General features: G+C 44.2%; 1 protein-coding gene across 13 annotated transcripts; it reads left to right on the top strand.

Moving 5' to 3' along the window:
- The first annotated feature begins 4,693 nt into the window (after window positions 1-4,693).
- Window positions 4,694-23,776, top strand: Ubl7 (ubiquitin-like 7). Of its 13 annotated transcripts, none has more exons than NM_001429278.1 (12): window positions 4,711-4,756; window positions 6,158-6,370; window positions 7,774-7,893; window positions 11,864-11,946; window positions 12,581-12,665; window positions 13,032-13,089; window positions 14,138-14,271; window positions 14,488-14,537; window positions 14,761-14,928; window positions 15,466-15,591; window positions 19,810-19,952; window positions 21,847-23,776. In NM_001429278.1, exons 2-11 carry the CDS (start codon window positions 6,187-6,189, stop codon window positions 19,948-19,950), a joined length of 1,149 nt encoding a protein of 382 aa, NP_001416207.1. In that variant the 5' UTR covers window positions 4,711-4,756; window positions 6,158-6,186; the 3' UTR covers window positions 19,951-19,952; window positions 21,847-23,776. The 13 variants fall into 13 exon arrangements, with proteins under 13 accessions (NP_001400449.1, NP_001416207.1, NP_001416211.1 ...); NM_001429277.1 differs by lacking the exon at window positions 4,711-4,756 and adding an exon at window positions 4,802-4,864; NM_001413520.1 differs by lacking the exons at window positions 4,711-4,756; window positions 19,810-19,952 and adding an exon at window positions 4,694-4,704.
- The last annotated feature ends 201 nt before the right edge of the window (window positions 23,777-23,977 follow it).

Consider the following 23,977-nt stretch of genomic DNA (forward strand, 5'->3'; position numbering starts at 1 on the left):
ATGTTTCAAAGATTTTATTTTTGTGTGTATGAATGTTTGTTTGTGTGCTTTGTATCGTGTGGGACTTGTGCCGGCACAAGTCAGACAAGGGTGTCAGATCCTCTGGAAGTGGAGTTTGGATTGTTCTAAGTCATCATACAGTTGCTAGGAACTGAACTCTAGTCCTCTGCAAGAACAGGAAATGCTCTTAACCATTGAGCCACCTCTGCAGCCCCATTTTGTATAATTTTTGTAACTTTACTATCAACTTGAAATAACTTGGAAATAGTAAAAGCATCACTTTTTCAAAAGACAATTTCAGCATGTGTGAAAATATTCAAGCTAAGTGAAATATGTAGATTCCTAAACAAATGTGCAGTTTAAATTTTGTTGACTGCATATATTTAGCTGGATATATTGCTCATGCATGGTTAGTTTAAAAATATAGTTCATATATATTTTAGGAGCATTAAAAAAAGTAACAATTGTCATCTGTTGGTAAGAAATAGCCATGCCCAACTTAGAACAAAAGAAAGTTGGCAAGAATTTGTGTTACCAGATTCCAAGGCTTACTTTAAAGGTACGTGGATGGGGATTGGAGAGATGGCTCAGTGGTAAGAGCTCTTTCTGGGACTCAGTTTCAACTCCCAGCACCAATATGGCAGCAAGCAATCGTCTGTAACCTTAGTCCCAGAGGATCAGGTGCCCTCTTCTGGCTTCCTCTGGCACTGTAGGCACGTATTTTATAGACATACACACAGATGAAAACATCCACACACAAAATTTTAAAAGATAATTCTTTATAAGAAAGGTTATTTGGGCTGGAGAGATGGCTCAGCAGTTAAGAGCACTAGCTGGTCTTCCAGAAGACCCAGGTATAAATCCAGCAACCATATGGTGGCTTACGACCCTATGTAACTCCAATCCCAAGAGAGCTCTTGTCTTCGTCAGCCCTTCAAGGCACCAGGCATGCATGTGGTGCGAAGACAAGCATGCAGACACAGCACCAATACACACAGCAAAAAATTAAAAAACCCACAATGTTATATAAATCACATTTATTAAAAGTCACACGGCCGTAATTACGGGAAAACAAGAAAATCCTCAGATGCCAAAGAGAAAAGAGGAACTGAAAAGCTCAGTGAAGTTGAGAGTTGATGAGAGCCTCCCTGTGAAGAACTGTGGTTCTCAACATCTTGCTTGGGAGTTTTTGGTTTGGGGCCCTGGGCCTTTCAGAGGTTGAAACTGATCATCTCAGCACCAAGTGGAAACCCTTAAAATATTTGCTAATATTTAGTAATCTGGAAGGCCAGAGTACTAAAACAATAACTATATACTACAAGAAAACAAGGAAGATTCTCTCTGCTTGACTTTGAGGAGAGGGATCTGGAAAGAGCACCTGTGTGACAAGGGTTCTTCCCTGAGATGTAAAACCTCAAGTTTGTGCTTTGCATAAGTTTGAGGTGAAACTTTCTAATACCATCTAGGGATATCCACAATTTGTCCCATGGACCTTGACAAACCCAGTACTAATTCACTGGGACAGCACTAGCAACACCCACACCATTAAAAGAAATGCCACAAACAAAGTATTCATAGAAATAATTGAGAGTTATAAAAAAGAGCAGGGCTGGAGAGATGGTTCAGCGGTTAAGAGCACTGACTGTTCTTCTAAAGGTCCCGAGCTCAATTCCCAGCAACCACAAGGTGGCTCACAATCATCTGTAAACACTGATCTGATGTGTCTGAAGTGTGTGTCTTCAGGTGTGTCTGAAGAGAGTGGACAATGTACTTACATACACAAAATAAATAAAAAAAATTAAAAAGCAGAAAAATGCATCTCCTCAGAAAAAGTCACCAGGAAAATAATAATCAACAGTGAAAATTGTAAAACAAGTCAATCTGAATGAAAACAAAAGTACAAAGACACAGAGAAGTTGCTAGCCTTGAAGAGTAAGATACGTCATTGCTCTTAACCACTGCCTCATTTCTCCAGCTCCACCATTCGTGTTTGCAGCAGGAACTGTTATAGGTGAGTTTCGTTTGCTTTCTTTCTTTCTTTTTTTTTTTTTTTGGTCTTTTTTTCGGAGCTGGGGACCGAACCCAGGGCCTTGTGCTTCCTAGGCAAGCGCTCTACCACTGAGCTAAATCCCCAGCCCCTCGTTTGCTTTCTTGTGAGACTCCGAAATCCTCATATTTGATTAAGCTTGTTAAACATCATTTCAAAACTAATAATGTTGAACTAGGGAGATGGCTTAGTGGGTCAGGTACCCACTGGAAAGACAGAGAGGCAGTAGTGTAATTCCAGGGGATGGGGGAGCTGAAAGGGGAGACTGTACAGAAGCCCTTAGGCCATCTAGCCTGCTTTACATAGCATTGAAGAGAACCTGTTTTAAGTGAGATGGAAAGGTGAGGTTCAACACCTGGAGGCTGTCACCCGACTCTACACTTTTATCAGGACACACACCCACCTACACCCTTTGCTGTGAGCATTCATGCGCTCCCCCAGAATAATACTAATAAAAATTTAAATGTCCATTCTTGCAACTTGTTTCTCAATAGAATTATTGACTACGCCAAATAGTATCTTGAGTGTTTAATGAATGATCATCCAGCACTTTCTTAGTCTGACAAGGATATCAATGTTTCCAAATATGAACTGGCAGAAGGACCTGGTTTTGAACTCTTTCCTTCTTGCCAAACATCTGTCTTTATGTCCAGGCTTCTCCTTCCTTCTCTAGGACCTGACCTTTGCTTGGGAGCATAGTACTTACTTGCTAACTGGGTCCACACAGAACCTGTGTGGTTGATCTTAGCTTACTCCTATATTAATTTGCCCATCCGCAGCATCCTCACATTGCAATACATACAATAAGGCAGCCATATTTGATAAATAGCTTTGGCCTGGATTATTCATTCAAGACATATTTCTTGGGGGTTGGGGATTTAGCTCAGTGGTAGAGCGCTTGCCTAGGAAGCGCAAGGCCCTGGGTTCGGTCCCAGCTCCTAAAAAAAGAACAAAAAAAAAAAAAAAAAAAAAAAAAAAAGACATATTTCTTGCTAACCTGCTATGTTTCAGGTAAAGATCACCTATGGAAGGCAAACAAGACCGTCAGGGTCCATTTTTCCATGAAGATTATGATGACAACAAACAAAAGAATCTCACAAGCATTCAGCACCATTTTGAGAACACAAGAAGAGATAGGATTCCTGACATCTCCAGCAAACGGTTAAGACACAGTACTAAACAAAATTTAATGAAATAAAGCGTGGAGCTTAAGTGTCAGTACTCTAGTAGACAGAAAACTGGCTAAGAGGGTGGCCACTTAGGAATTCCTGAAAGAGGGGCTATATTTAAAAGTGGATGCATGGGATAGGGAAGAGGGACTTTGGGAACTGTGAAACTGCCTACCAGCATGCATACTTTATAAGAACAGGAGGGGGTAGTCATGTATGTGTAGTTTGCTTTTTCTGTCAAGCTATCCTACTCAGTTACTCCCCGAGTTCTGTCCTATGGTGGACTGTACAAGGATATAGCTTTTACACCTGTGTACACAGAATCAGTATTCAGCTTTTGTGAACTATCCCCCTAAGATTTATATATGTATTTACACTGTCATTGTCTTCAGACACACCAGAAGAGGGCACCGGATCCCATTACAGATGGCTGTGAGTCACTTGGTTGCTGGAAATTGAATTCAAGACCTTTGGAAGAGCACTTAGTGCTCTTAACCACTGAGCCATCTCTCCAGCCGGAACTTTATTTCTTAAAATTACATTTGTGTGTGTGTGTGTGTGTGTGTGTGTGTGTGTGTGTGTGTGTGTGTGTGGTCAGTTTTGGGGAGTCAGTTCAATCTTTCCACCACGTGGTTCCCAGGGGAACTGAAGTCCTCAGGTGTGAATGCAAGTGCCTTTACCTGCTGCCTTTACCACCTCACCAGTCCCTCAACTTCACAGTTTTAAAGTAGGTTTCTGGTTTTGGTTATCGTTTTCCTTAGTTTTGGAATTAATGTTCTGAGATCAATCAGTACTCTCTTGAGTTTAGCTAATTCTAACTTTTGTGTAAACACAATACAATTTGATCTTGCAGAAGTTTCTCAGTTCAGTCATGTAAAACCAGCAGTGTCTCAGTTCAGTGGAAATTCTCCTCCCCAAACAGATTCTATGAATGACTGTGTTATAAACCCCATTGTTGCATGTTCACGGTGGGCCAGAAACCCGACTTAATCACTCCTCTTACGGACTCAACTTTTGGAGCCCTGGTGCGCTGCCACAAGGTAGGTTCCCTGGGAGAAGGGAGCAAGAAGTACAGGAGACTGACTACGTGGGAGAAGTGCGTCTACATCGAAAGGGCCGCGGGGCTCCTGTCCACTTAGGAACCGGTCCCCCTCGGAGAAGGTCCGCCCTCTGGCCTACGGCCCACCCAAACGCGGGACAACCAACAAGCTTCAAAAATATCCCAGAGAGCGCGGGAATCATCGGACTATTGACTGCTTTCGAAAACCCCACACCGAGTTTCCCTACCTCAGCTGGTACATTTTGTCTGACAGAAAACTACAACCTACTTGCTCCTAGGATCTCAAAGTGCTCGAACACACGCCTCCTAGGAACCGGAAGCATTACCACTAGCCACTGGACGGCCATTTATAAGGGGCGGGGCCTCAGTGAAAACTATAGCCCCCAGAATGCAGCGCGGGGCTTCCGGTTTCCGGCAAGAGGACCAGAGTGAGTGTTTACACCGGCGGCTTGCTGCGGCCGGGTTCCTTCCGCGGGACGGGTGAGGGCGCTGGGCCCCCTGGGCGCGCGGGGCTCTCGTGGGTCCGGAGTAGCTAACTGGTCCCACGAGAGAGGTGGGGTTGTCAACACTGTCCCTACTCACGACTAGGTATCTGTGACCTTGGGCCAAGTGACTTCAGCTTTCTGAGTCTTGATTCCTGATCTGTAAAATAAGGATAGTGATGCCAGTTTCAGGGGACAGTTACGAGGATCGAGATCGGTATACAAAAAGTCCAACTCTTTCCTCGCTTTAAACCTGTAGATGGATAGTACCTTGAAGTTGGCTGGGTCGCATCACAGCTTTTTCTTAGTCTTGTCTCTACCGCAAGAGACCTCTTCGGAAGAAATGGTGTCTATAACAAGGACTTGCTTTGTGATGCAAGGCTCTTGCACTCTTTTGAGTTATTAGATTTATTTTTGTGGGCATTCATATATGCCAGGCTTGGAACAGTGAATTAGAAAAGCTCTAGTCGGGGCTGGGGATTTAGCTCAGTGGTAGAGCGCTTACCTAGGAAGCGCAAGGCCCTGGGTTCGGTCCCCAGCTCCGAAAAAAAAGAACCAAAAAAAAAAAAAAAAAGAAAAGAAAAGCTCTAGTCTTGGCTTTCAAGGCTTTCAAGAAAGGGGGCAGAGGCGGGGGCGGGTCACAGGTGTGAGGGAAGCAGTGAGAAATTGCGAAGTAAATACGGTTTATAAGGAAAAAGGAGCGAAGAGAAGATAGCTTTTTAAGGCTGGCATCTGGTAATGAAGCTGGCTGACTTGTCCTCAAATCTGTTGATTTGTGTTGCTCTCTTACCTTGAGGGAAGAGGGAATGTGTGACCAAGAGAGGAAATATATGGGACAACTTTGTTATAAAGTATACTTACCTGTGTTGTTATAAAGGGGCAGGGCTGGGTCTGTTGAAGAAAGCTGGTAGGAGTAAGAATAAATGGTTTTGTAATCCAGGCTGTGGAGTTAACCTGATCATAGAGGTGTTTTGGAATCAATGAAGGCGGTCTAAGCTTCTAAGTTAGATCTGTGTTTTAACAATATGGCATTGGGTGGCGCTATAGATCTCTGATAGCGGGAGGCAAGAGAGGCAAGGGCTCCTTAAAGCATTGTAATAGCTAAATCAAAAGGTGAAGAACACCAGAAATCAGTGGGTAAAAGGGATAGGGTTGGATGATCTTGTTTGACCCTCACAACATTCCTATCCAATTGGTTGGCCTTTTGTGCCCACTTTAAAGGTGAAGAAACTGAGGCATAGAGAAATTCCTTGCTGTCCACCACTAGCCTCTTAACATTACACCCGTGCTTCTGTAGCGGTATTGCACTGACATTGTCTTTCCTTTATTCTTTGTCGCAGGGAGAGATGAGTAGGATGGTGGTTTGTCTTTTAACCGTTAATGCCTTACTGTTTTACAGGGAGAAAGAGAGAGCGAGAGAGAGAGAGGATGTCTCTCTCAGACTGGCACTTGGCAGTGAAGCTGGCTGACCAGCCACTTGCTCCCAAATCTATTCTTCAGTTGCCAGAGACAGAACTGGGAGAATATTCCCTCGGGGGCTATAGCATTTCGTTTCTAAAGCAGCTTATTGCTGGCAAGCTCCAGGAATCTGTTCCAGACCCGGAGCTGATAGGTGAGTCTCTGTTGGCTACAGCTGGGTTGCTGCTCTTGCCTCTGGGAGAGGAGGTAAAAGAGTAAATTAAGGGCTTGTGGTTTGTTGCCTCACTCCAAAGTTAAGTTTTATATGAGTAGAAACACAAAACTATCATTTGCCACTTGAGTCTCATGTTACACCAAGCTACGTTATTACTGAAGGCTCTTCGCTGTGATATTGCTGAGGTCTTTCTCTGAGAGAACAAAATTAGCAAAGAGTTGCTGGTGAGACAAGACTCCTCAGCCTGTCAGGTAAGGCTCAAGGGATAATTAGAAGGATTTTTGGTTGGCCTTGATGGCTGATTAAAGGGAAGGCAGCAAAACAGGAAATGAGGTTGACAAGGTATTCCTAGTGGGGGGAGGGAGGACATAAGTACAGTACAGTCAGATTAGATTGGGAATAAATTATGAGAGCCAAAGCTTCTACCTGGTGCAGACATTTCCTGTCACAGATGGAGTAGCTGCCTCTTATTTTGTTGTTAATTTTTTTCCCATTTATTTGGACTAAGCACTCGCTGCAGTATTGAGCTCTACAGGAGTACGTGGATATATTTCTTAAATAAGCATTTGTACTTGATTAGTTTGTTTTAAACGTTGGGGTTTTGTATGATCTTGAGACAGGGTCTCACTTTGTAGCCCCATCTGGCTTGGAACTTAGGATTTAGACCAGGCTGGCCCAAACTCACCATTTATCTCTGCTTCTTGAATGCCAGCAGTCAAAATGTATTATCTTAATGTCCCCCAGCATTCATAGGCACTGACTGTTGAATCCAGGGCCTCGTATATGCTAGATAACTAGTCTGCCTCTGACTGTACCCAAAGCCTGTTTATCTGACTTTTCGATCTTTAATAAACTGCTCAGGCTGGCCTCAAATTTACTTCAGCCTCCCAAATATCTGAGATTATAGATATGTGCCACTGCACCTGGGAGAGTGTCTTCTTTTGTGTGTATGTCGTACATGTATGTGAGTGTGCAAGAGTATGCATTCATGCGTACTTCATGCACATGAAGAGACCTGAATGGGATCTCAGGTGCTCCCCTCTCTCATCTACTTTATTTCCTTGAGATGAGATCTTGCACTGAACCTGTTCTTCCAGTTTGGGTTAGACTGGATAGCCTGCAAGTTCTTGATCAGCTTGCACTCCTTCTTTAGCCACTGATATTACAGGCATGTGCAGCCATGCCTGGCTTTTTGTGTGGGAGCTGGGGACTTGAACTTAGGGCCTAATGCTTGCAGAGCAAGTGCTCTTTACCCACTGAGGTGCTTCCCTCTCTCCTGAGACCTGTCTAATTAAAATAAGATTCTCAGGAGATAGAAACCAAATTGCTTTGAGAAAGAAAATATAAATGGGCAGGGTTTCGTTTGTTTGTTTTCTTTGTAGATTTGATCTACTGTGGCCGGAAGCTTAAAGATGACCAGACTCTTGACTTCTATGGTATTCAGCCTGGATCCACAGTTCATGTTCTCCGAAAATCTTGGCCTGAGCCTGATCAGAAACCTGGTAAGGGAGGGTTTGTCCTCAGTGGGTTGGGCAGAACTTCCTAATCCCTCCAAGGGAAGAGCTTGTGTATTCCTGAGATACAGTCCTGGATGATTTATCAAGATGGAGATAGGCAGGATCTTTTCCTCATCGGATTAGATCCCCACTGATAAGATGTGACATTGTTACTGTCAGCACCACTAATGATAGATGGGTTTGTTTGTTTGTTTGTTTTTTAACTTATAAGTTCATTAACCATTGTTTTCTAACAGTGTAGTGTGTGTGGACCTCTTTAAACTCTTTAGAGTAACAGTTGAGTTTTCTGTAAACTTTACATCCTTTTATTATTGTTGCTGTGCTCATTAGACAAAAGCAAAACTTACTTTGTTTTTGTAATGCTACAGTTTGTTTTTGATTAAGCAGATCTTCCCACAAACTCCCCCAGGTAGTTGTTTGTTCCGTAAGCTGAGTAGTCAGGCCTCCTGAGCTCATAGCTGATTTCCACCAGCATTCAGGGAGCTCCTGAAGAAACCTAAAGCCTTTTAGTCTATTAATGCACATTGCTGCTTGGAATTTACAATTTAGATCTTGTCTTTGTGCTCTAAAAGTGTCTCCGAGTATAAAGCTAAGCTATGTAAAGGAAGTCAGCTTTGTTAAACTAGCAGTTTGGCATATTTTTTATTTTGCTTGTGTCTGTTGTGAGTAGTTATTAATTTGAAAGTTATCTTTTCAATTCTAAATGGAACAAAAACCTCTTTTGTATCCATTGGGAAATGAGAGAGAGAAGCAGCCTGGCATCCTAGGATTGGTGTGATGCTCTCAGCCAGACTTTGGAGCCCTCTGCTATAGGGGTCACCATGATCAGACAAGGAGATTCTGAGACTATCATGAGTCAAGTGGAAGATAAGATCCTTGGCATTTCTGAACAGAGACAAAGCTATTCATTGTCCAAACACCCAGAGATCACACCCCTTCCCTGGCTGATGAGCGTGACTGTGCCTCTTCCACTTTGAGCTTTTACCTCTCTCAGGTTGGCCTTTTTTCTTGAATACGGCTATTAAAAGCAGAAGAATAAAATTGACCCCAGAGAAGAACATCCACGCCCAGATGCTCTGACTTTTCTAATATCCTCTGATTGAGCTGCTCTGGAGTTCTCATGGTATATATTCTCCTCTACATACTGAGCATCGAGCCCAGCTTGTTCCGGACAGGTCTGTCTCTCTGCTCTTCAGCTAGAGGACATTGACTGAAGAGAGTGAACAGCTGTGGGTTTCTGCAAGCTAGTTTTTTTTTTTTTCCAGTATATTACACAATCAGGACATGGTAGATAAATAACACTTAGTACTTTATAGATAAAAACAAGATCGGAAGTATATCTGTTCAAAGTCACCTAATTAAAATGAGTGTTAGAACTAGGATATGAACCCAGATCATTCTGGGTTTGTGTTTTATTTTGGTCTGACTGCCTTTCTTTCCAAAAAGGGTTACAGAGACACCCAATATTCTTAGCAGCTTGTGCCTTAGGACATTTAGAGCCTTTTCCTCCCTGTGTCATCTGCAGGTTTATTTTTGAAACAAATGGAATTTTTATTGGGAGGGGAATGTAAATTTAGTTCTGAAAAGAAAGTTTTTTAAGTGATATACTTTAGATATTTTCTCCCGTAGTATTCTTCCAAAAGGAGATGGATTTGATGATATAATTCCGTGGTCCTAGAATAACAGGCCAAGGGAGGAGGTTGCTCACTGAAAGCCAGCCTGGTTTAAATAGTAAGATTCAGTCCCAAATGACAGGGGTGAAGCAAACAGTAGCATCCACTGTAGAGCTGGTGCTTTTCTGTAGGAGGAGGATCTGCTAGCTTCTCTTCTTCTGCCTGGCTCACTGTGGGGGTCTGCACTGCAGGGTGTGTGTGTGTGTGTGTGTGTGTTTAGCCAGGGCCTTGCTTTTATAGCCTAGAACTCGTACTTTTTCCTTTCCTTCCAGAAACCAGGATTAGAAGTATATGCTACCATACTCACCTTAACTTTATATATGTGTGTGTTTATTTCTTAGCAGTGCTGGAGATCAAGCATTCTACCACTGAGCCATACTCTCACCAAGATCTTACTTTAGCTTTCAATTTGAGCCAAGATATTACCCTGGTCTCCAGCCACAGAAAGCAATTTAATGTTCCTTCAAAGCACCTCCTCCTTAATTCTCTCATGCCTTTCTATGTATTTTCACATAGGCTTTGAAGACCTTCTTCAGTAAACATTTACTCTACCTTAACTTCCCCTCTTGGATGGTGTCCTAGGAGTCCTGACTTGGGTCCTAGCTGTACTCCTATTGATGCCTTGTTAGTTAACAAAATTCAGCTTAGAACACTGCTAGACTTTCCTGTATGTAGAATACAGTGTCCAGAAATCAAAAGAGAAGTTGCTATTTGGCACATGATAATCCCTAATTCCTACTGGGATTCTTTACTGGGATGTTCTTACTGGCATCTGTCTCTCTGCCCAGGGCCTTGATATGGTATTTTCAATTGTGTGTTTTTATGTTTGATTTAGTTTCATTTCTCCTGCTGCCCCATGAGTTGTTAATGGGAGGAACTTGCTTTTCTTGTATGATTTCCCAAAGCTAGATTGAAGATAAATGCTTGGCTAGATAATTTATTGTGGTATCTGTTTTCAAAGGAGACAGCCCTCACGATCGTGATGACATGATTGCTGTGCTGACCTCCAAGCATATAGTTCACTTTGCTTTGAGAGCAGTGTCTCTAAAGTCGAATGATGCAACTTCGATTATCCTAAGGATATCGAGTGGAAGCTCGGCCCAGGATGAACTCCCTGTTTGTTCCTATCCCTCAGATTTCTTCCCTATGAAATGGGTGGTGATGGTCAGGTAACCAGTGCAGTTTTGACCCCTGCTAGACTTCCCTGTATGTAGAATAAATTATCTATATGTACAATAAATTATCTAACCAAGCATCTTCAGTCTGTGCTATTTGGCGTATGGTAAAAGTTTACTCAGATCTTTCAAGTGCCTTGCACTTCCTTAGTCCTTATTGGGATTCTTTTTTATTGTGGTTTGTTTTTTGTTTGTCTATTAGTGGTGCTTAGGATCAAACACAGGGCTTACCAGGTTGTTAGGCACAGGTTTCCCCTAGGCCAGTTTGTCTATCTTTTTATGAATCAAAATAGTATTACAGGAGCTGGCGAGATGGCTCAGAGGTTAATATCTCTTTCTGCTCTCCCCGAGCTCCCTGGTTCAATCCCTAGCACCCATGTGTAACTCACATCAACTGAAACTTTAGTTCTAGGAAATCTGGTGGTCAGGCACTCATGGGACACACAGGCATGCAGGCAGAATACTCATACATGTAAAATAATAATTAAAAGATAAAAAAGTAAAGGGACCTAAAAATGCTATAGAAATTCAAAAGGAAATAACAAATAAGAAAGACTTGCCCATGGGCCTGTCCCTAAGGAAGTGTTGTTCTTTATCTTGCTCCTTCCAGCCTTGGACCATATGCAGACTGACATATTTTGCATAGTTTTACCAGAGAATGCACATCCAACTTTGTGTTCTATTTCTTTCTCTTAACATATTGTGTCAGCATAGTGTTATATCGTTAAGATGGTTTGGCATACTCTTATTTTAAGTTTCTACATAAGAGGCCGCTGAATTGATTATACGTTCTTTCTTTTCAAATATAAGAAGTCTAGCATTTCTGCAATGGGTTGTTGATCAGAAGAGTCTCTTTCATGTGACAAGATCCCCCTCTGTTGGAACTTTGTTTTATGTACTGAAGAGAATTCATTGAGTGTATAAATTTCAAATTTGTGACACAATTTTTTTTTTTTTGAGGTCGTGCTCACATTCTTAGAGGGTGATGAGGGAAGGGACTCTGTAGACCAATTTGTACCTGGACAAATGCTGAAATGATTTTGCCCATATTTGTGGTTAATGACAAATTACCTGGGGTGTAGGATAACTAAGTGTCTTGTCCTCCAGAACCAGTGGACAAAGTGGCTGCCCTGAGAGAGTTCCGAGTCCTGCACACTGCCCTGCACAGCAGCTCTTCCTACAGAGAGGCAGTAAGTTCAAGCCAAGACTGCAGGAGTGATGTGAACACTGGTTGTTGTTTAGCGTAGGAACTGACAGCACATTGCCATGGCAACTGAGAGTTCCTCTGGGGGTTTTTGCCATGTCTGTGGGCCTCAGTAGACTCCTATCTTTTCCCAGAGAGCCTGTCTCAGTCAGGCATTGGTTGAAGATTCCCTATGATGATAATTATACAACCTCTCCTCAGACTAGCCTTATGTACTGACTGTGCTTGCAGCTACAGAATCTATACACCTTTCCTAATGGGAGTAGATCTTTGTCTTTTGGGGAACTGTCTGTCACCTCTTAAGCATGGATTTCCCTAATGGAAAAATAGAGAATTAATACTGTGAACTTCCTTCCTGATGTTTACAAGTGTGAAGCAGCGACTGTATGGAGATTGGAAGAGGGGCTTCAGGGAGCTGGAGAAATTGTTATTGGGCTGTGAAGAGAGCATTTAGGAGTATTACAGCTAGGGATGGTGGGCGTGAACCAGAGACTGTTCCATTGTGGGGGTCTGTATACAGCGTTCTGTATATGCAGTCAAATGGAAGTCAAGAAGAGTTTGGGCACACGGTGCTGTATAATACCAGCTGGTGTGTTAAGCCATCCTGGTTTCTCCTGCAGGTCTTTAAGATGCTCAACAATAAAGAATCTCTGGATCAGATCATCGTGGCAACCCCAGGCCTCAGCAGTGACCCCATTGCTCTAGGTAAGTACAAGAAAAGAGTTGAAGAAATGTGAGGTTTTGGAAAAGGAGAAACTAGGAGCAAAAAAGGGCTGCAACAATGCTTTGAAGAGGCACAGTATTAAGGGATGAGGGATTGTAATCAAGCATCATTCTACAAACCTACCCACTAAGGGCTCTCAGTCATCCTTTGTGGCAGCTCTGTGTGGCCTAAATGCAGGAAAATGTGGGGGCCAGAGAAGGACCATTCCCACTGGAAGAAGATACCCACGATTCTTTTCTCCTTTGCTCAGGAGGGCTGCTTTGGGTGCTTTGAGAGTTAGTGCTGCTGCTTCTTCCTGGGTGTTGACAGAGTTCCACTGTCTTAAGAGAAATCTCGGTCTCTTCCAGGGGTTCTCCAGGATAAGGACCTCTTCTCTGTCTTTGCTGATCCCAACATGCTAGATACGTAAGTATAACCACCATTTTATAGAGTACCAGTCCTCATGTGGTCAGGCTAGAAACATGGTTGTTGTCCTGGGGTCTTTTTTGGAGGCCAGTTCAGTCTACTGCTGGGCCCGCTTTCTAAATGTATCAAGGTGTAAGAAGCAGCAAGGGCTGCTTAAGAAGTAAAACAGGGGCTGGGGATTTAGCTCAGTGGTAGAGCGCTTGCCCTACCAAGCGCAAGGCCCTGGGTTCTGTCCCCAGCTCTGAAAAAAAAGAAAAAGAAAAAAAAAAAAAAAGAAGTAAAACAGCCCAGGGGTGGGAGCACATGATGTGTTTCACGATGAAGCAGTGTGTGTTGGTGGGGAGGAGGGGGGAGGGAAGGAGAGCGAGCATGGTTTGTGTGCCAGGTTGATTTCATTTAGTAAATGTCAGAGATTTTAAGCACAGGGAAGTAGACATAGGTATGTAGGGCATAAAATGTTAGAACTGGAAGGACAGCAGTGGCTCTGTCCTCTAATTTAGCAAGTGAGGAAGTTAAATCTGTTCTAGGAAGAGAAAGGAGTCTTCAGAGGCTGCCCATTATATAAGAGGTGGAGTCTGGACCCAGTTCTGAACCCTGAGCCTACTGGACTGTATGTTCCCATAGTCCATATGCCTTGCCTGTAGTTTTGCTTTTTAGTCTGTGTGATGGTTTCCAGTGGATCTTAGAAACTGAGCCTTTCTGACCTTCTAAGGGCAAATCATTAAGATGATAGAACGTCCTAGTAAAAGACACTGAAGAGTGGGCTAACTGTGGGGCACACCCTGTAGTCCCAGAACTCAGGTGGCTGAGGAAATCACAGTAAATCTGAGGCTAGCTTGGCCTAGAGAGCAAGTTCTCTAGGGTAGCAGCCAGCCACAGATATAAAGCAAGGCCCTATCTCAAAGCCAAAACCCAAACTAAAAAACGACCTTGTGCTGAAAACTGAGGACGTAAGGGCAGGCCTGGGACCCTCTGCTTTAATGGCCACCCACACTGTCATGGATGAGGGCGCCTTTTCCTTAGTCTTTCTTTTCTACCCCTCTTCTAGATTGGTGCCTGCTCACCCAGCCCTAGTCAATGCCATCATCCTGGTTCTGCACTCTGTAGCAGGCAGCACCCCAATGCCAGGAGCTGATTCCTCTTCCCGAAGCATGCCCTCCAGCTCCTACCGAGATATGCCAGGTGAGGCCCTCAGGAGCTGGTCGCGGCTCGGGGATTGGCTTTACTCAGCAGCTATGTATAGTGTTGGCATAGGGCATGAGTCAGGAAGTGCATCTGTCCTGTAATTTTCCGAGGGGAGAAATGAAATATGAATTTGGAGCATAACTTGAGCTGAGATCTGGAGCTACGCCGGTGCTTTTCTGTTCTTCCTCCTGGAATCTGTTCACTCTCCTCCAGGTGGTTTCCTGTTTGACGGGCTCTCAGATGACGAGGACGACTTCCACCCAGTGAGTGGCATGGCAGCCTGCCCCTTGAGGGAGCTGGTCCTGAGAACCAGCTTCTCCTTAGTATCTGCTATTCCCAAGGCTGGGAAGTGGTCACGGGGACCTTTGGGGGCCAAGGCCATGCCGTAGTATTCCTTTAGAAAGGGGGGCATTAGGAAGTCTTCCCAGGAATTGGGGTGTGGGATGTTGTTCTTTTCTCCTAATTCTGGATACCTCTTTTTCCCAGAGCACTCGGTCCACACCCTCTAGCAGTACACCCAGCTCCCGCCCCGCCTCTCTGGGATACAGTGGAGCTGCAGGGCCCCGCCCCATCACCCAGAGCGAGCTGGCCACTGCCCTGGCCCTGGCCAGTACTCCAGAGAGCAGTTCTCATACACCAACTCCTGGCACCCAGGTATGGAGAAAGGGTTGGGAACATTAAGGCCAGGCTGCCAAGAGCAGAATTCCCCTGTAGTAGATATGATTACCTAGCACCCTGGTGGATCTCTTTGCAGTGAACCCTGGGACCTGGTAGGAATTTCTCACTGTGGTTCAGGTGACTCCCCTTTTTACTTACTTGCCTTTAGGGCTCAGCAGTCCACTTTCAACACAGGCCAGAGTGTTTCCTCTTACCTCCAACAGGGACTAGATTTCACTAGAGTAAGGTTCTTGCTGATGATTTGCTCCATCTACAAAGCCACTTCTCGAAGTACTGGGGTCCTAGATTGGCCTGGGGTCTCAGAGTCCTTTTCTCTGGAGAGAAAGAGAATGGGACCTTTTCTGCCCCATAAATTGGATTCAGATACTCCATAATGCAGAGTAGTTGTCTCGTAGCAAGTCCCTGTCAGAAAATAGCAGTTAGGAACTCCAGGAGTGGTGCGGGGTCATGTGACTATCTGCTGTGGAACTGAGACGACTCTGGGGCAACACTGACTATTTCTTTGAAATCTAGGGGCACTCTTCGGGCACCTCGCCAATGTCCTCTGGTGTCCAGTCAGGGACACCCATCACCAACGATCTTTTTAGCCAAGCCCTCCAGCATGCCCTGCAGGCCTCTGGGCAGCAGCCCAGCCTTCAGGTGAGTCTCTCCACACCCATGCAGGTTTTCATGCTGGATTTGGCATGCTGAGCCTTTTTCTGCACACTGGAGGCCTTCCCTCTAGGAACACCAGGGGCAAGTGTGTGGCAGTCTGATAGGTAGCCTTCCCAGAAAGGGCGAATTGTTCTTGTGGCTTTCCATTCTTGCTTGAGTGACTGTAGCCTGACTCCTGTGATCATAAGGAAGTTTTAGTTAACCATTCATTCATTCAGTGAGCACTGACTGAGCAGTGAGCACACAAATAGGGCCTGGGTTGAGTTGCTAGAACTCAAAGTGAGCAGGTCTTTTATCCCTGCCCTGGAGGCCCATCATGTAGGCACACATATGGGACGCATCTTGGTTAGAAGCTTAGCTGCTGAGAGTAAGAACCTAAGCCAAGCAGAAGTGAGAGAGGTTTAAGCTGATTTGTAGAGGTCAGTTGGGTAAGCCAGGTATGGAAGGGTTTGGTGATGGAGAAGAGACAACTGCCTGATGGAGAGTGTGTGTGTGTGTGTGTGTGTGTGTGTGTGTGTGTGTAGGTGTGTGTGATAAACTCAAAACTATAGAGTTAGAATGCAGTGTTATGGCATAGAGCATCCCGAGATGGGATCAGAGAAAGAGGGTAGAAGCCTAGGTGGAATGGGCCTTGAATGCCAGCCCAAGGAGGTTAGGTTTGGTCTGGTGGTTATTAGGAGTTCCTGAGAAGCTTTAAGGAGGAAAGGGTCAGCTCAGCTACATGGAGAGTCGGAGTCTCAGCACTGTATCTCACACTTTCAAGTATGAGCTGTTTCCTTTATGCCTGCTGCTCCTACTCACACAATCTCCAGGGGATGCACCATTCTGAACTTGTGTGTCCCACAGCTTTGAAGTAGTAAAAACCTTCATAAAAAAGTTAAAAAAAAACTTCATAAAAAAGGTGGGGAAGGGGCTGGGGATTTAGCTCAGTGGTAGAGCGCTTACCTAGGAAGCGCAAGGCCCTGGGTTCGGTCCCCAGCTCCGAAAAAAAAGAACCAAAAAAAAAAAAAAAAAAGGTGGGGAAGCACAAACCTTTGTGGTTTTCACTACTGTTGGTGCTCATTGGTGAGATGGACGCCTGTGTTCATCTCTAGCCGGCTGCCTATTCACTAGGTTCCAAAGCTCCAAGCTTTCACTTGAGATGATGTGTTCATGTCTCTGCCTTCCACAGCCTCACCTCTGCCTACCTCTGTTTGTCTTCCCACTACCTTCTCCTCATATATATAGTTTTCCAAAAGTTGTACATTTCCTTTCTGTGAAGAGGCAGACAGTAATGAAATTTTGAAGTACTAGAAGAAAATGCAGGCAAATTTCTTTCAATCTTTACAGCAGGGAAAGCTTCTCATGGCTGAAATTCAGAGTCTAGGAGTCACTGTATACAGTCATTCTAAATTTTGAGTTTGACAAAGTGAAGATTTATTCCTGGAAAACAGCCAAGAAGGAAAAAAAAAACAACCCAGCAGCAAAACCTAAGCAAAGTCTTAAGACTAACAGTTGTAACCCTATCAAACAAATGGCACATCTTCCTGAAAAGAGAAATGTAAGACTCACCACTTCCTAGAAAAGTGGGGAAGGGATATGAAGAGACTGTTCTCAGAACAGGACTCCTTGGAGCCCCACTTCTCAAGAATTGTCCCAAAAATGTTTGTGTATTTAGAAAATGAAAGTTTTATGGCACCGAAAGAGTCACAGAAGCATTATTTGTAACGGCAGAAGATTGTAAACAGTCAACCAAGGGCTAGAATATTTATTAGATGCTTGCTAAAATGTTTTCTGTAGTAGGTCATAGTGGTACTCTGTGATCTCGATACTTACCAGGTTGACGTAGGAATATTATGAATTAGTGGCTAACCTGTGCTATATAGCAAAACTCTTTTTAAATTATTATGCATTTTTATGTTTATGTTAACCTGACACAAGGTAGAGTCATCCGAGAGGAGGGAGTCTAAATTGAGAAATTCTTTCCGTAAGGTGGGGCTGTGGGCAAGTCTGTATGGCATTTTCTTAATTAGCAATTGAAGTTGGAGAACCTAGCCCATGTGGGCTGTTCTACCCCTGGGCTGGTGGTCCTGGGGTCTATAAGAAAGCAGGCTGAGCAAGTCATAAGAAACAAGCCAGGAAGCAGCACTTCTCCATGGACTCTGCACCAGCTCCTGCCTCCAGATTCCTACCTTGCTTGAGTTCCTGCCCTGGTTCTCCTCAGTGATGAACTTTGTCAAAGGCCAGTTTTGAACACCAGAGGGTAAACTGAGTCAGGAAGTAAGGTGTGATGGTGGCATTGGGGTCAGTACTAAGAGGGGCTGATGGGGGTTAGTCCTGATACAACTAACAGGGCTGCTACCTATGACTGACAGTGATTAGAGAAAAGGGAGTCAAACACACAGACACACACACACACACACACACACACACACACACACACACACACACACACACACAGCAGTTGAAGCAAAGGCAGCCTCCAGCATTTTTATTTTTTCTCTTAGCCCTTTTTATACCCCTTAAGACAAAGTTTTTCTATTTAAGAAAATGACTTCATAGCCACAAGTTATACATTCTCTAAAAACAATCATCACAAAAACATATTCTTCAAAAACAGATTAAAATCATGACACAAGAGGAAATTATGACAGGATTATTGGTTATGTATTCCTTTTTTGAAACTTTTATCTAACTAAATAATTCTCGCTCTTTTTTTAAAGACTTATTTACTTTATGAATATGAGTACACTATAGCTGTCTTCAGACACACCAGAAGAGGGCATTACAAATGGTTGTGAGCCACCATGTAGTTGCTGGGAATTGAACTCAGGACCTCTGGAAGAGCAGTTGGTGCTCTTAGCCACTGAGCCGTCTCTCCAATCCCCTTGTCTTTCTTTCTTTCTACAAGTTTACTGTAACCCCAAAACATTAATTCTTTTGTCATAGATGAACAAAGTTTAAGCAGGCCAAGTCTGTAGTAGCAGGCTTCTCCCTGTGCTTGATTGACAACAATCTGTAGTTACTAAGGAACAGGACATCTACCTAACATCTTATTTTTGAAATCTTGATCAGCTAGACTGGCAAATCATCTGTTCTCTGTCCTTATACTCAGAATTGTTTAGTCTTTATTCATAATCTTCCTATGTCATGGTGCATGCCCGAAACCTGTTACCACATCCCTAGATCACAAGACCAAGGAACGCAGGCCCAGCCTAGAGTGAATGCTTTCTTTTATCATTAACTTGTCCCAAGCCTGTTTTTCTTGCTGTTACAAGTACATGCTTGCAATGTATGAGCGCTTACTGTACTCCTTGCCCTAACTCATGCAGGTCTTGCCAGTCTATGAGGAAGGGGCACATTCTATTCTTATTTCTAATTTTAGACATTCTATCAACTATCGTAACATCCCAAAATTATTTAAATCAAGCTAATTTCCTAAATCTACTTAAATCAGGAATTCCATAAAATCATTAACTCATCTAAAAAGTATTATCTCAAGAGCTTTCATCTTCATTTTGGCCTACAGTAAACTTGCCCAACAGTGGGCTATCACCCAGGAAGTAGTCACACCAGGCTGTAGGTAGTGAGGGTCTCGCAGTGTTCACTCACACCAAGCCAGATGAATGCAGTGTATGGCAAGACAAACATGAGAAAGCACATTAGTAGCAAGGGATCCTGAGAGAAGTCTCTGGGGCCACGCCTTTCCAGAGTGCACATTGTCATCTCTCCAGGGAGCTCACTTGCTCACTGTAGCTCTTCCTGCATGGCACCCACCAGAACTTAAAAGCTATAAGGTAAAATAAACCTTTTTCTTCCCAAGTTACTTTTGATCATGGTATTTTATCACAGTGGCATAAACCCTGACTTACACAGTGTACTAACATAGAAAGATCACTTTTCACTACATATCATGGTAAACAAAGCTTTTAAGCTAGGTGTGATGACATGTATCTGTAATCTTGGCACTCAGAAGGTGGAATTGGGAGTTCAAGGCCATCCTCAACTATATAATAGTAAATTAAATTTGAGGCCAGCCTAGGCTGCATGAGATCCTTTAGCCAACATTCAAAAAAAAAAAAAAACTAAACTAAAACACAACTTTAACTTATTTTTGTTGGTTTTACTCTTTGACAATCTCATACATGTTTTGTATATAATTGATTCTAATTACCAACCTCTCACCCTCTTATATTCCCCTCATCCCTGTCAAATTCTTCCTAGCATCTCTACTGGTCTCTTTCCCAGACTGATGACTGTCGGGTTTGTTTTGTGTCCCACAAGTTTGACGAGGCCTTCTGTATAAGCATTGGATTGGAACTGTCCACTGGAGCCTGGTGGGCTCACCAGTGGGCACAAAACTGAAGGCAAGGACTCTTCCTCTCCTCCACTCTAACAGTAGTAAACCATTGAGCAGTTCGAGGCATGCTCCCCAGCCCTTCCTCCACCTGTGCCTGACTGTCAGTAGGCCCATTGTTTTGCTTTTATTTTTACATTAGTTAAGTCACTATGTGTGTGTGTGTGTGTGTGTGTGTGTGTGTGTGTGTGTATCATGGACCGATGTGTGGATTCCAGACTCAGATCACCTGGTTCACAAGGCAAGTGCTTTTACCCACTGTACCATCCCAGTCCCAGGCATTCCGGGAAGACTCAGTCAGTGCAGGCATCCATAACTGTTGTGAAGTCATTGTTGCAATGGTTGTGTCTTGCCCAGAGAGTGGCGTTTTTGGCTCTTCTTCCAGAGCTTTCATTTGCACATCCTCTTCTGAAGTGTTCTTGCAGCTTTTGAAGGGATAGGGTGAGCGTCTTGTTTTAAGGATGAGCACCGAGGTGCCGTGTTTAAGAATCTTTATTCATCACCATTCACTGGGAAGAGAAGCTTCTTGAACGGAAGCTGAGAGGAGCATTTGTCTGTGTGTATAAACAAATATTTAAGAGGCAGTGTGGTGCAATGCCAAATTTTCTAGACAACATCATTCAGTCCCCTTCACCATAGGGCTTTTGGTCAGATTTGTCATACTAGACATAGAGTGCCTTCTATAGAACAGGCCTCAAAGCCAGCCATTAAACACTTATTTAAAGCTATAATAGCAGTGGACCTGTTGTGCAGGTGGGGCTTCTTACCTTGTAAGAGGTCTCATAATTTGTAGGGTTCACAGATGGATAAGGCCTTTCTCCTTCAGTAGCCTGCCTAGAACCTTTTGGGGTTATGAAAACTGTCCAGCAGGGGGAATCTTCCAGCTCAGTTCCAGTGTTGTCACTCTGTATTGTGCTGCCAAAGTATGTCTTCAGCAGTAAGATCTCATTGTCTAGTCCTGGTGGGCAGACAAGAGGCATGGAAAGAACCTGTATTGTTTTGGGGAGCCCTGGAACTTCCTTAACCAGTAACTCCTTAATAAGTATCCCACCCTTGGCACTGCTGTTTTATTTAATAGTCCACAGCTTCTAGGAACAGCTTTTCCCAACCATGAACGGTGTACTTAATAGGTTTTCATGTGACTTTTCATACCACCTTTGTTTTGGGTATGTTAGGGTACTACCCCTCCTTGTTTCTTCTGTCTCAACACCTACCATTCTCTTGCTTACCCTTTCATTCCACTGTCCCACATTTCTGCTTTCATAGTACCTACGTTCTACTTTATTCCTCTCTTAAGGCAGCTTCCTCCCAATGGCCTCTTTATAGTTTCCTGACATCTGCAGTTACTGTCTCTCTTTTAAAAAGACTCACTGGGCTTGAATTGGAAATGCCCTGGATTGACCTCCTGAGGGAAAAACCATCACACCTGTTTTCAAAGCTAATTTCAAAATTTACTCTTTTTGCATGTTTGTGTGTGTTTTAACAAGTTTTTGGATTTTAGACATTGAATAATTTATACTTTCTCTTTACTATAAAACTTCATGGACTGGAGAGATGGCTCAGTGGTTAAAAGCACTGACTGCTCTTCCAGAGTTTGTGAGTTCAATTCCCAGCAACCACATGGTGGCTCACAACCATCTGTAATGGGATCTGATGCCCTCTGCTGGTGTGTCTGAACAGCTACAGTGTACTCACGTACATAAAAACAACAAAAAGCCTCCTTTGTTCTCTTTACACTCAAGTGTATCTTCAGTCTTTGTCAAGCCCCTATGCTATGGCCCCAAACATCAGTAGCTTTGCTGTGGGTCTCTTTTTCCTTTCTATTCTGACAACACAACCTCTTAAGTCTGTGACTGGTCATCAGGAGCCTTGCTAATACTTCTGCCTGTCCTGTCTTTCCACAGAGCCAGTGGCAGCCTCAGCTGCAGCAGTTGCGTGATATGGGCATCCAGGATGACGAGCTGAGCCTCCGGGCCCTTCAGGCCACTGGAGGTGACATCCAAGCAGCTCTGGAACTCATCTTTGCTGGAGGAGCCCCATGAACTTCTTGTACCCAAACACCTAGCAAATTGCGGAAGCTATTCCTGGCAGGAGGCACTTGTGAAGTTGCTTCTAGATCCCACCCCAACCCCACCCAATATATCTGATGCTCCCCTCGCCTGCTGTGTCCAGTGCTTGACCTTCCTATTGATCTCAACTGGGGGGAGCAGCTTGGCAAGCAAGATGTATGGTTTTGGAACTGTGGTGTCAGGGTTCAGATTGATCCTTACTTGGTTTAGATCCTGAGTAAGAGAGTTGGGGCCAGTGTCATGGGGGTGCTGTGTAATACCCATGTTCACCTTAGACGAGTCCCTAGCAATAGCCCCCATCTACTTGGTGCTTTAGAGCCTGAGGCTGAAGCAAGCTACAGCCCAGTCTTCAGGGTAGTTGCTCATTACAGAGAAGGCCAGAAGAGACTGTGACCTCTGACAAAAGTCTGGGGAGTGACCAGGTGGATTCTGATGTGGCAGAAGAGAATATTTGTCAGATGATTCCATGTCCCTACACTGGCTGTGTCTCACCAAACATCCTTTGATATATGTTCTGTAATTCAGTACTCACACCGGGCCAGGAAACGCATCCCTTTCCTGTGTCCTAAAGGCATAATGATAAGAGCAGTTAAAAATAATACTGCACTAGCAGTACAGACAGCTGGACTTTAATACTGAGGAGAGCCCCAGCTGCTTACTGTCTGTACTCTGGTTCTGAGACAGTCCCTGCAGCATCACAGACGTGTCCAAGTTGACCAAATGGGTTTCATGTGCTCCAGATCTGTTAGGGGGAAATGTCTATGCCTTCAATAGTTCTTGGACTCATTTGGAGCTGATGTGGCAGGCAGGAGCTCAGAAGTCTGTCCCAGCTTTGGCCTTGGCAAACATTCCATTCACACCATCTCCAGTTGTGGCCATGTGGCCCCTGCTTGTCTCCTCCCTCCGTTCTCTTACTCTGCTTGAGGCTTCTGAGCTCGTGCATCCCTTTCTGCTGCAGAACATTTGGGTGTCTTTGCTCTTTCTGGAACAACTCTTGGTACCTGTTACACAGCTTCCCAGAATTGAACTGAACACAGTTTCCCTTGTTTGTCAGGTCTTTCCTCCATGGGCTTGGCACCTTGGCTTTGCTTCCTGTGGTCATATTTTAAACAGTCCATGTTGGGCCTGATAAGTGCCCCACTGAGCCGGGGCTTTCCATGGGCTGAGGACTCCTTCCTTGTGCTTTTCCCTCTTTCAACAAACAGTGAGCCTCCATGTCATGTAAACATGGTGACCTCCTTGCTCCTCAAGAACTGTGCTATTGGAAAGACAGGTAGACCTTGCCCACTAAACCCTCATGATAGCTGGGCCACACAAGGCCCAGGTTGAGTGGGCAACTCATGGGGAAGGAAGCTCACTTAGATTAGTAGTGTCTGTGTTAGGAGAGTCCACCTGGAGAAAGTGGTATTGGAGTCAGATTGGAAGGTTAAGGAAGGAAATGTATGTGCTGTGTGGCCAGCCATAGAGAGGGGTTGCCCTTGTGGACCTGTTGGTGTAGAAAGGAAGTCAGGGACCACAGGAGTCAGAATTGTAACTAGGGAAGCAGCTTTGCATCCTAGATAGGTCATTCTGGCTTCTGGTAGGTAAGTGGATTGGCGATAGCAAGAGAGAAGGGTGAAAAGGTTGAGGCAGTGGGCCACTTTGATTAGCAGAGGTCCGGCCTGGCAGTAGAGAAGATCTTGGGGGATAGTTGCCATGATCAAAACAGACTTCAACCTTTGGGAGTGTACTACTAGCATTGCCATTAAACAGATGGAGAAAACAAGAGGGGGAATCCTGTCAATGATTTCATGGTTAGGAAGGGGACACGTACAAACTGACTGGTGTAGTAGTCTTTTCTGCAGCTGTAACCTCTGAGATGGGAGGAGTAGGTGGTGAGGGCCAGCAGCAGGCTAAGGAGCTCTGGTTTTCTCCTGAGGGACTCAGAAGAGATGCCCCAGCAGCCTGTTGTTCTTTACCTACTCTG

Source organism: Rattus norvegicus, chromosome 8, assembly GCF_021556685.1.
Source record: "Rattus norvegicus strain SHRSP/BbbUtx chromosome 8, alternate assembly SHRSP_T2T, whole genome shotgun sequence".
NCBI classification, from domain to species: Eukaryota; Metazoa; Chordata; class Mammalia; order Rodentia; family Muridae; genus Rattus; species Rattus norvegicus.

Coding starts and splice junctions, on each gene's coding strand:
- Ubl7 (NM_001429276.1), top strand. CDS start 6,187: ATGTCTCTCTCAGACTGGCACTTGGCAGTGAAGCTGGCTGACCAGCCA. Junction 13,090..14,137: donor GATCCCAACATGCTAGATAC/GTAAGTATAACC, acceptor CCCCTCTTCTAG/ATTGGTGCCTGCTCACCCAG. Junction 14,272..14,487: donor CTCCTACCGAGATATGCCAG/GTGAGGCCCTCA, acceptor ACTCTCCTCCAG/GTGGTTTCCTGTTTGACGGG.